The 13,758-nt window shown below is 25.0% G+C and overlaps 1 protein-coding gene across 2 annotated transcripts in view; it reads left to right on the top strand.

The window, feature by feature from the left end:
• Positions 1 to 319: 319 nt before the first annotated feature.
• LOC113557797 (protein-tyrosine sulfotransferase) overlaps positions 320 to 13,758 on the top strand; it is a 96,029-nt gene continuing 82,590 nt past the window's right edge. The window contains exons 1-2 of one of the 2 annotated variants that reach the window (XM_026963354.1): positions 320 to 537; positions 625 to 721. In XM_026963354.1, the coding sequence (XP_026819155.1) occupies positions 656 to 721 (66 nt within the window). In that variant the 5' untranslated portion in view covers positions 320 to 537; positions 625 to 655. Of the gene's footprint in view, positions 538 to 624; positions 722 to 10,858; positions 11,339 to 13,758 lie in introns of those variants that run through there. The other variant, XM_026963348.1, reaches the window with a different exon arrangement.

The raw sequence follows: 13,758 nt of genomic DNA, 5'->3' as shown, positions 1-13,758 counted from the left end.
AAAGTTTTAATTCCCAGGAATAATATTTTTAAATTATAACAAAATAATTAGCATATCGATATTGATCGTTTAAATAAGTAATTTTGTCAAAATTTAAATTTAAAATATCTATAAAAAATAATTTCCTTGATACATTTTTTTAGATTTTATGGTTGCATATGTTAGAATATCTTTGTCGGTTGTTGGTGTGGTGCCAATTGGTGCGTGGCGCGAATTTTACGATAATATTATATCTACATCTCGCCGTTTCTGGTCACACTGACAACCGGTCCGGTGCAAAACGTTTCGTTGGCCGATTTCACCACACGGCACACACGAATGTCTCGGGCCGCGTGATAATGCCAAGTGTGTGATTGTTTTTGTTATTGTTTGATTTTTATACTTGTGTTTGAATTTTTGACCGAAATTCGGTAGTCAATTTCTCGTTTGCTATTTAACACACAGTTTTTACTGTATTTCCGTAGTAGGGATTGTACCTCTGTTGGTGGGCTGTGGACATGCAGCGTTGTGTGTGTAGTTGTAATAGAATTAGTACTGGTAAGTAGGATTTTGTTGAATAAAAATAAACTTCATTGATTTATTAATTTAATTATTACTTGGTAATGTGAACGTGTTATGTGCCAGGCCAGAAAACCTGTTCTCCGTCTAGTTACCTATGACTGACACTGAAGCGGCCACCACGATGGACAAGATTGTGACACAAATCAAAACTCGATTTAAGGTAAGCACCATCGTTCCTTCTCCCCATTTTGGTCACAAAACTCTGTCATTACACCAATTTCTGTTCCTTGAGGTATACTTCTAGATAGGCCTCACGACTGTAGTATTAAGACTTGTATATAAGGTATCTAGGTTTATAGAAGCTCAGTGTAAAGCACACTAAATGGGTCATGTAGAGGCGATTATACTATGATATTGGTAAAATTAAACATATTACAGTATTATATACACTGAAAAATATATTATTGATCTTAAATTGTACTTAGCTGTCTAATATTAATACGTAAGGATAATAAAATAATTATACTATCTATTACGGCCAAATAATTTGGGCTACTTTTTGTCTGTTTGTAAACTTTACAAGACTTGGGAAGTAAATACCTAACAACTGTCTAGTAATTAGCTTATCAATTTAAAATCAAGTGTTAGTGTGATTGAAAGTGTTTTGTAAATTTTTTTTATACAATTCTATAGCAACCACGAAAGCAGATTTATTACTGACAACGTTCACTACATTACAATATTGGTAAGCCGGCATGTAGATTATTACTGTATACTGTAGTTTTATTTTCATTTAAATTTTTAATATTCATTTGTCATAACATTTAATAAATTAAACTTCATAGAATCTTCTCCACTATGTAAAACCATATTATACTATACTAATATATTGTTAGTACTTAAATTCCTTTGCATGAAGTAATATTTTTAGTATTTATTTACTAAACATGCATGGTTCTTAACATTTATGTTCATATGTTTTTTTTAATATATACTCTTGAAATGCATTTTTTGTTTAATAATGCTTTTTACAATTATATCTATTAATTAATAAATATTTCTTTTTCTTTTCAGAATGATGTACATAATTTGAATGTGATATCTAATTATTCATCAACAGTTCATTACCAATTGCTACTATGGAAATATGAAAAAATCTTCAAAATTATTAATAAAACAGCAAATATGATTTAAGATCATCTCAAATTTATTACACATATTGTTTTATTTTCTTGAATATATTTTAGTATTATATTAATATTATTATTTTTTAAGTAGATAATTGTAAAGTAAACCAAAGCAAAGCTTTATATAGGACCATAGAATTATCAATTGAAATCTATACTGTTATTTATTTGTTTAAATATTTAATATTCTATAAAATTCAAACTAATTTCTCTTCATACCACTATAAATTTTTTGATAAAATAAAGGTTAATTATTTACAAGTAATAAAATTATATTATCAAATTGAAATTGGTTAGTGGCTGATTTTAAATGTTTCAATATTACTCAAAGTATATGATTATTGATTAATAAGCATTATTATTTATCTAAGTTTAACATTTTTCGAAAAAATTAAATAATTTGTAACTTATTCTTACACCACCATGTTTCATATGGAGACCCTTATCAATTATCATACTACTAATTATATTCTTAAATATCCAATTCATATCATATGATGCATTGCATCTTGTCAATAAATACTTACCTTATTAAATGTAAATATTTTTGTTTTTACTAGTAATTCTGTTTTATAATGAATAGCTATATATTTTGTTAATCTTGGATTTTGGCGTACTTTGTGTAACAAAGATCATGTATATTAATGTATTAGGTACTTATTAAAATAACTAAGAAAGTAAATAAGGCTGTTTGATTCTTTTAATGCTGAATATTTTTCAATTATTTTTTATTAAAGATAAGTATTTTACTTATTTTTCAGTCCTTGTTTAAATACTATGAGCTATGAATAAATGACATTACCCTTATTATTAAATACAAATTATTTGAATTAATCTACCTTAATAAATAATTTTATTTACTTTTTATAATATTTTTGTTATTTGATTGTACAATAGATTATCATTAGATTTATTATTTTCATATTACTATTATTTACTTATTATGTATTTGATTCAGTAAACAATAATACATGTGAATTTTCCCAAGAATGTTTAAGAACATTATTATACATAGATATTGGTTACTATATTTATCAACCTAATATGAAGATTGGTTGACTGCAACTATAGAATTACAAAAATTAAGTGTATTATTTTGTGTTAGTTATTTTAATTTTAATTTTGTTGGTTATCATATGTTGTACAAATGAGTTTTAGTTATAAGTTATTGCCATAAATAAATTTTGATTCCTTTAAATTGCAACCACAGTATGAAATAAATTTAAAATAAGTTAAAGGTTTTGGTAGTTACCTATCTAATCTATCAAATATTTATTTAAGATAAATAGACTATATTTTATTAATTTGTCTATTTTGGTCTTAAACTTAAAAGTAGCAATCCTTGTTATTGATAGTATGTGTAAAAATATTTATAATATGGGTAAGCGTATTGTGGAATGGTTGTAAAATGCTTGTTATGTTGGTGCTTTATCAAAATTATTAATATGTCTGTATGGTAAAAATGTATGATAGGTACTATGATATCATCATACAATAAATGCAATTATTTTATTTATTCTGTGATATCATGAGGTATGATTAAAGAGCAACATTTTATCATGCCACCTACCCATTTTCACCATCAACTTTTATTATATTGTCAATTGGTCTGAAGATTACAGTCAAACTAGCTTGTAAATACTTATTATAAATCATTTTTGTTTGAGTTAATGTAAACAATCTAATAAATATTTTACGTTTGTAATAATATGCATAAATTATAATTAGACAACATGATAAGATAATAAATAATATTATAATAAAAATAAATAGTTTTCACACAAAATGTATGATAATATTTTAAATTGAGGTGTATTCAAAATTGAAATTGTGATATACCTGGCTGTTAATTAGTACCGTAAAATGTGGTGAATTGCAACAATTTTTGAGTTTTATCCAACTTTGAACTTAATTTAAGAATCAAGCATTTATACTAATATTAAGGAAAACACTTTTTTAAAATTCTTGCTACCTTGTTTATCATTATAAGTATAATTCAGAAATATTACTTATTAACTTTTTTTATTATATTTTTTTATATGACTTTGTTGCAATTAACCTCTGAATGGGGTGAATTGAAACATTAAATAATTTTTTTTTTTTTTAATGGTCAATTTTTCGAAATTTATTTTCATTTTTTTCTGGTTATTTTAGACAATATAATAATTACCTATAAGTATTATAAACATAAAAATATTACAAACAAAACTTCAAATTACTTTATTATTTATAATAAATTTATTAATTATAAATTATAACAGATGTGCCTCCTAATCACCATATATATATATATATAAGTAAGTAATATAACAAAATTACATTTAAATATTTTAAACAAATTTTACAAATTTCAGTCCTTGAATTTATATAATTATTACATAAATTAAAAAAAAAAAAAAAATATTGAAAAATGTATTTATGCTGTTGTTTTGTAAATTTCAGAAAATTTGGCAATATTTTTAAAGCAGAAAAAAAAATATTGTGATAGTGACATTTTAATAATATTAACGGCGCTAGAATTTTGGAGGTAATAAAATGAGTAAATTCATAAGCGTGGATGAAATATTTTTCTGAAGAGTTAGAAATAATTCAACCATGATGTTTTTTTTAATTGATAAAATGTATTACTATGAATTTAATTCTTATTATTTTAAGTTGATAAGGAACATTAAAATAGAATATTCTTCGACTATAATAAACAAAATACTTAATTCACCCAATTTTACGGTAGTTTGATAATAGTACAAATGTAATATTTTGTATATCTACTTTGTTATCAAATAGTTATAATAAATAAATATATATTAATGTTAATAATTTTAAATGTATAAGGTAGTTCATTTAAATGTTGTATTCATTGTTTGTATGTTTTTTAAAATATTTTATTTATATTGAAAAATTGATATAAAAAATGTTTTTTTTATTGTTTTTAAATGCTAAATTTTAAATACTTTTCTATTTAGGTAGGTATATTACTTACCTAATGAAATATCTGTTCAATATTTGGTTTTTATATATTAAATTATTTAGAAAAATAATTTACTTCAGAGTATAAAATTAAAAATATAAGTATTAAAAAAATAAAAACTTTGAAATCATGAGTGTAGAGTAACGAGGGTCACTCTGTAAAGTGTGTTAAGTTGGTATCTATTAAAAACATATGATGATATGTGAAATTTATACATAAATTATTATTCAAAATATTATAATTATTTAACGCTTGGTTTGTAACTTGTAAGTACTAAGTTAACCGTCTTCATCTCAAAGATACTTTGTATACAATTTAATATAAAGATTGAAAGGTATGTAATATTATGCCAATGTAAATTTTATATAATAAATTTGGTTCAGACTAAGACTTAAAAAAAATCATTTCGATGCCAGATAACATTTGATAAGTTGTGTGAAACTAAATATGGTTATTTCAGAAATATATTAGCGAATTGTATCATAATATTACAAGTTTACCCGATTCCGCAAAAATATCTATTGCCAATTTTTTTCCAAATTCGTATTCTTATTAATATTCAAATTCGATTACATATACTCAAAGGTAATACATTGCTTATTACAATATTTGAATGATGTAATTTGTATTTTTGATTTTGATGTCATTTCATTTAGATTTATTGTTATGACAGTGTATGACGCGTGACGTTCACTCATAGCTCATCTTGAACTGTCAACCGTTGTTCATACTCTTTGTATAATATGGCATGGTATAAATAATGGAAAACTTTATTGCTATAAGTTCATAATTCGTTTAAATATATAGTTCGTTTTATACTTTTTTTTTATTTTAGCAAAGTCAAAGTTTAATTAACTTAATAACTCAATTAAACGATCTATAAATAAAAAATGTATATAATTGATTTCCTGAAAATATAGGCATGATATGTTATTTTTTTGTAAATAAAAAAAATATATTATATTTTAGTAAGTTGGTTAAAATATAACTAATATAGTAATATATCTTATACAAATTTAAAATGCATGTAAATTTGTTGTTATAATTTATATAGGTAATCACTTATAAAGCTTAAGGGGGTGACATATCACCTCCTAGAATAAAAAAAATATTGTTATTTTTTTAGTTATGAATAATAAATGTACTTATGATTATGATTGACTCCCTCCCCCCCTTAGGTTTTGACTGATGGGCGGCCTTGTTATTTACTAATTACATAGTATGAAGGTATATCTAGAAAAATGTATTCCTACTTCATAACAAAATATATTTATCTGATAAATAGACAAATAACATTTGTTTAAATTAAAAAAAAAAGTATTATACATAAATGGAAACATAATTCAATTATACAATGACGATGTAAATAATAAGAAAAAAGCAATTTGTGAAAAACTCATATATATATTATGTTATTTGTACAATTGTATGAAATGTATGTAAGTTCTAGTATTTTTAAATTAACGGTTGATTTTTTTGAGTCATACGTTATATAAAATTTAAAAAAAGAAAAAATATAATATATTATGTTTTATATTAATTTTATTTTATTGTATTAATAACACACTATATAGTCTACAATTTTGCTGTTTCGATTGACATAACATTAAACTGTCATTATAGCTTGTTCCGTATTAGTTTTGACAATATTTTTGATATTGTGTGAGTAGTTATTAGACAAATATAACTTATTGACATTAGATACAAAATTAATATGAATAATATATTATTATCGAAATACCTAATAAAAGTATAACAAAAATTGTATTTATGCGTATAAAATGTATTTATTTTGTAAATGTATAGTAGGTATATGATTTACCTATTTTATTGTAACGGACATTATTAAATGTCATTGAATCTTTTGAGTGTAGTGAATTGTATGCCACATTTTGCTTAGATACAAAGTATTAAAATAAATATTTTTAATTTAGAGTACCATTATCATAAATATTGCAATATTTAAGATAAATAAAATATGTAAATTTATTATTTCTGTAGGTACCTACATGTTGGAACCAATTAAAAATATTTAATACATTTTCAAATTTCTATTTAGGTTTGCGTTAACGTATAGTAATATTTACTGTCTCATTCTGCCTCAAAAAAATTATAATAAAACATTTTTTGTATATTCCAATTACGAATCAAATTATTCAAATTAGGTAACATATATCCATTTAATTGTTACAAAATGCAACTATAATAACGTATGGTATAAGTATCTTTTGTAAATTAATTTAGCTAAATTAAATTTTTAACTTCTTAGTAAATGTAATAAACTATTTTTATCTAATTTGAATAGTTTGACTTCAAAATAAATTAAATATAAAAGATTTTTCTCCTGGTAGAACATAGAGAGACATTCAGATAAAGCCATTGGATAAAATATCTTATGCGTTAACGAAATTGTAATCAATTGTATATAGATACCCGACTAATAACTAAATTAATAATAGTGTACATTATATACCTAATATTGTATATTATAAATTCAAAAATCAAGTGACAAATTAATAAATATTAAATATAAATGATTAAAAAATTGAATGTTTGCTTATATTATGTTTGTTGTAAATTGTATAAATATCGTATGTGTGTGTGTGTGTGGTGTGTGTATTATATTTTTTTTTACAGTTATAGTTATAAACGTTTGGATGACCATAAATTTTTAACACAATAAAAACAAGTCGACAGTTATATTATTTTGTTATCGTGTTGTAATAGTGTATTGTGTTTTTAGTATTTAATAACTGATGTGAACATTTTAATGTTATAAAAAAAACTTTTTTGTTAGCCTCCAATATTTGAATGTCATGCCCTATATTATCATTAATTTTGTTGTATATTACTGTAGTATACAGTTATCGCAACTATATAAATTCGTACTTTTTTGTGATATAAAATATTTTATAAGCTTACTATAATATAGTTTTAAAGAAATATATTGCATATACATACGTGTACCTTAATACGTTGTGCTTATAATGCATTTAATTGTACTAAAACTTACTTCAAATACTTTTATGGGCAAGACGAGTTTTAAGATAATATCGTTATGGAAATTGTTTTTTTTTGTTTTTTAATACAGCACGTGATAAAAAAATAGATTTAAAATATATTTAGGCGTTTTTATTATTTGATGAAATGTGCCACATTTGTAGTAGGTACTAAACATATAAAATAAATTGTATATATTATTTATCTATGTGTACGTTACATAAAGAGTTTAAACTGTAAAATCAGGTATTTTTAGTGCATTAGGATAAACGAGTAGCAATAAAAAAATATAAAAATTTTAGTTTATTTTCTGATATTTGATTTTTGTACAGACTTTACTCTAATTTTGGTTGACCGAATTATTATATACGCTATTATATAATATAGAATTGGGTTTTTTTTATGTACGATTATGTTCAATTTCGTCTTCTTTAAATTATCTCGAAGTGAAATATCTATCCACATCTTTCTAGTATAAAATATAAAATAAAAAAATATGCGCTTGTATGAATATTGAGAATAACGTAGTTATTTATTTTTGTATTTAAAGTCACTAGTATAAAATATATATATATAATACATAATGGGATTACCTTGGTATACTTTTTATAAATATAAGTATATTATACTTAGTTCGATATATACCTATAATGCTATCTACAAACCTACACAAGACACAATAGTACTATATACTAGACGAATTCAATTCATAATTTGGATATAATTATGTTATGACTTTTTTTGGAATTCAATTTTATTTTAAGAGTGCACTTAAACACTTAAACACGTTCACTCAATTTTTAACACATAATGTAACATCAAAGCACGCTTTTCAATGTTAAAAAAAGAACAAGTATTGGTAGTTACCAGTAATACTTCCAAATCCTATTTTGTGTATGATGACCGTAATAATGTTTAAATGCTATTATAGCGACTAACATATAATATTTTGTATTCGGTAAGTTAATAATATACCTACCGGCAATATGTATTAGTTATCCGTTATATCTATACTATTCATATTTTATGCATACCGAAATGGTAAAAAAATTTCTGAAAATTATTTCACTTCACAGACGTGTAGTACACCGAATGATATTCGTACGTTATGATTCTATCGATTACATATTAATTTTGGATTTGGACGTGTATAATTGTGTAATAAAAAATAACACTAATACAATTTAATTTATGATAAATAAAATATAATAAATTTATTTATGATAAAAAAAAACTCTCGTGTTAGGTGCATATACAGTATTATTTGAAGTATTAAAAACGAACATTGGTCGTCGTAAAGAATATAATAAGTACGGTGGCGATGATCTCCGGCTTCGTCGCGCGTCGATTGCGCTCACGAAAACTAATACGAGTTATCACAATATGTATTATTGTATCGCGTGTATACGCGTCGCTCCAATAACAGTAACTGTTTATTGTTATGTGTAACGTTATTGCTTTTCGTTGTTTTTTTCGACGTATCATTATCGCACTACCACCAAAAAAACACATTTAACTATATATGTGCATATTATATTATTATTGTGCAACGACAATATTGCCGTATTTAATTTTTTCCGTTTTTCGTACGCCGTAAAAAGAAAAAAAAAAGTGCACAGTAAACTATAATCTGGTACTCGAGTATAATGTAAAATTTATTATGTGAAATTATTTTATACATATATTATTATTATATAATTAAACGCGATTTAAAGTCACTTCGTTCGTCTAAAGTCTGTGTATGTGGGCAATTATTGATGAATATAATCGGTTGTTGCGACGTTATTATATGAAAACTGTGAAAAATAATGTCGCGTGTCAAACTCTACAGTGTACACATGTGTACAGTACTTACCTACACAGTATATGCAGACTAATCTATAACCGTAAATTAGAATTGTTTATTATAGAATATTATGTTGTTGCAGTCCAACGATCATTGTATTATCAAACGTTTTATTTAAAGTACGCTTCAAAAACAAACCCGGTATTGTAAAATGTCCCATGTCCACGCAGCATCATATTTCTGCCGAGCACAAAAGTAACCCGGACCCCGATAAACCCGTGCTCTTGTTGTCCTGTATTTTTGTGAAATATATATATATATATATATATATATATATATACTATAGGCGCCAATTATTTGACTCTCTCTGACGAATGGGAGCAATTAATGGTATGTGTATAGTGTACACTGTACACCGTTCGCGGCGGCGTAAAATATAGATCGTACGAAACACTATATCCTGATGCTGCAGCGGCTATGATTTTGTAGCTTAAAGTAACAGTTCAGTCGCAGATAGATTTGATTATTTATTTTTCTCAGATAAAATAAGTCCAATGCGATTATACACTATTTACATTTATTCGAGAATAACACAACAGAGAATCATTTATAACGAATCCGTTTGATTATAGTTCCGAAACGTGTTTCGTAACTGTGCGAGACAAGTACTCCTATCCATTATTTATTTGAGTTCAGTTATGGTTTCACAACAGTTCTATGAAATCTTAATAAGATCTAACACGTTTTTAGTGCATAATTCTATGTAATATTATTTTAGATTTTAAGACACAATGGTATTATGTAGTTGTATACTCGTAATCGAAATACATATATTATCATAGGTAAGTACCTACATAAATGTCATTGATTGATAAATATTGTTTTCAAATCTCGAGATTTATTGTCCAAGCAGAATTATATAAATTATATAAAAATATACTACGCCTGATTTACAATTAGTTTTATTTTGTTAAGTATAATTTTATGTTCTATAAACATATATACACACGAGTACACAATAGTCAACTGTTGAAAAAAGGATAGTCGAAAATTGTATCTTAGCATTTATTATTTTGATACATACATGAATCCTAGTCCTATTCATGTTACACTTATCCGAAATGAATATAAACGCATTTATCTGCCAGTACATATTTTTTATACATTCACATATATACACAGACACACGTACACATTGTATGTATTTATTTAATTGTTAAGACTGAGTAGTTATATATATATATATATCTTACGATAAAAATCAGTACACGCCTATGAATGAGATATATACTTACATTTTATATGTATTATATATGTTTGTGTACATATTATTATTGTGCCGTCGTGGTCTCCGGACCGTAAAACGCGCGCGAGAATCACGCGGCGGCGGACCCCGTTCAGTTCGCAGTCCGACGGCGAGCGTGTTGGTCGCCGCGTCCGCGAAAAGTCACCGCCTGCGATCGTCTTCCGAATGACAAACTCACGAGCCGTGTCGTATATTATTACATTATAGTTGTCCGAAACACCCCACCGGGTCAGGTGTACCGTGTACCGCTAACGTATATTCTATTATCGCAATCATAACAAATCGTAAATTGTTAGAAAAGTATATGATATATTGTATATTGACTCAGTTGCGTCTTCGTTTCGCTGATTACGATCAATATAAAATTATATGTTTATAATAGCTGTTATATTATTTATAAAATAGAGTGGTGGATCAAACGTATAGTGTAGCCAATTTTGGTTTTTTGTTTTTTTTGTTTTTTGTTTTTTTATCATCCCAAATGTCGTACGATGACGTACTACAGCAATTTTGGTAGTGGTGGTGTGCACAAAACCACCGTCAAACACAACGGAGACGTGATCGCTTGTCACAAGTGTGGCGGATATAAGGTACGGATAATATTTAACACATTAATTGTAGATATATTATATTATTACAGTAAATATTTTAATAAATGAATACATCCTGAAAATCTGACGTTCGTGTCGTTTTTTATTTATGTAGTCGTTGTTGTTGTTTTGGTGACCGGCACCGTAAATATTAATTACAAAGTTTTAATCGATCATAATACTGATTATAAAAATAAAAAGTTTCTCAAAAAAAAATGGGTTTGAATGGGATCAGGATACCATTTTGTGGAGACGTAAACATGTTAAATCGTTTTCAGGTGTTTAGAAACCCTTTTCTACTTTGAAAACTTCGCAGTTACCCATTAGGTTTTTCCGTATAAATTATATTTGGTCGTGTGACCCGAAAAGTTTACAAACTAAGTTAATGGTATTAAACATTTCTAAACTTTTTGAATGACTGTTATGTTTGAATTTTGTTGGTAGTATTGAAGTCTATACGTATACAGATGTGCAGTATCTACATTCGTATCGTTATTAAAAATGAGTATATTTATTGTGTTTAGAATTTCACCTTTAATTTTTCATTTATGAAAATTACTCTTATGGGAATATTCATATACATACAGGGCTGTAACTTATAATACACCATGATAAATCACGAACTAATTAGTGGTATTTTCCATAAAGATGTAATCTTGTGAACTCCATACACATCCAAATGCAAATGTTTTAAATTTTGTCTCATTACTTTTAACAAATAATGGGTATTTTAATAGTAATTGATTACATATTATGTATAGCGTATTATAGATTTCGTTGTAGATAATGAAAAAAACATGAACGAGTTGAGAATTAACGACTTTTAATGTTTTACCATTTTAACATAGTATTACAAAATTATGTCTATTTTGTTAAACGAATAGAAGTTATAAACATGCGCTAAATTATTGTGAACTGTATAATAATATACTGAAATTAAAAAATAAATTTAAATTTATATGTAGCTTTTATAAATTAGATACTTATTTCTTAATTAGTGTAAAAATATAACGAAAAAAAGTATTTTATTATTTTTATGATTTTATATGTAATGTTTACAAAAAATTATCTCAGAGTTGACATTAAAAAGTGTTGACATTGTATATCGTAGGTGGTTTGACTACATTATTTTTTCTTTGATATTTTATAACGGACTAAAACTAAAGATATTGTATTTTAATTTTGATATCATATTAGATAAGATAGTTATTGTAATAATACTTGTTATTTAAACAAAATATTTGATTAAAATATAGACGAAATACATCGATTTTAAAATACAAGACGTTCCACTGTGTTTTTCTGTCAAAAATATTTTTTATTTTAAAACAGATATTTTTTAATTATTCCCAGTATTATGTCATATTTAACTCGAAAAATAAAAATAAATATATTATCAGTATAATAATTAACTTAAATATTTTAATTGGTATAATTTTGTTAGAAGTGGACATTGTTCGTAATCGTATAAGTTGTTAATGTTATTATACATTAAAACTTATACAATTTTCTATACTATTAGGCTAAACTTTTTATTATAATATTATAAAACACATTTAAATAAATACATATTGCTATATTACTACAATTATAGCTTATAAAAATCAATATTAACAATGCATGAATAAAAAGTCATTACAAAAATCAATACTAATGACGTTATTTGATGTGATTGGATACTATTTGTGTTTAATTTCTAGGAATAATAATTACAAAATTACTGTGAAATGTATTTTTTTTCTACTATAGTTATTTTTTAATTACACTAGATGTTGTCAGAAGTGAAGTATTAAAACATTTATTTGACGTTGTTTACATAAAATACTAAAGCTATAATAATATTTCAAACGTAAAGTTTATTGCTATAAGAATAGTTTAATTCGTTGATATGAAATGAGTATAGAAATATGTATATTTTTAAAACAGTATACTTCAAACTATAATTATTAGTTCTATTCTACTTAAAATAAGTTATTAAATAGACATATTACAGTTATAACAATAACTTCGGCCAATTTGTTTACAATAAAATAATTATTCTGTGTGGTTGAGCGTTTTATACTTGTAACTTATTCAGAAATGTTTTAATATAGTTACATAAAACCGCATAATATATGTATTAAATATACAATATACTTCACGGCCAGTAGTTTTAGTAGAGAACGGTGTGTTCAAGAAACGCGTAATACCTACAATTAATGCAAGATAACTACTATAAACTATAGATTTTTTGTAAGATGATTTCCTAAAAAAAAAAAATGTATTTCATTATATATATATATATACACACCAGACTTCCATAAACTGTATGCAATATGCAAAAATATATTGCATCGTCGACCCGTAAAGAGTTAAGTATATTTACAATTTTGGAATATTACTTTGAAGAAGTTAGTTAATTAAAACGCAAATGACTACAA

Source organism: Rhopalosiphum maidis, chromosome 4, assembly GCF_003676215.2.
Source record: "Rhopalosiphum maidis isolate BTI-1 chromosome 4, ASM367621v3, whole genome shotgun sequence".
Classification (NCBI taxonomy): Eukaryota; Metazoa; Arthropoda; class Insecta; order Hemiptera; family Aphididae; genus Rhopalosiphum; species Rhopalosiphum maidis.
Note: the sequence above shows the minus strand (reverse complement) of the source record. Positions and strands in the feature narration are given on the sequence as shown.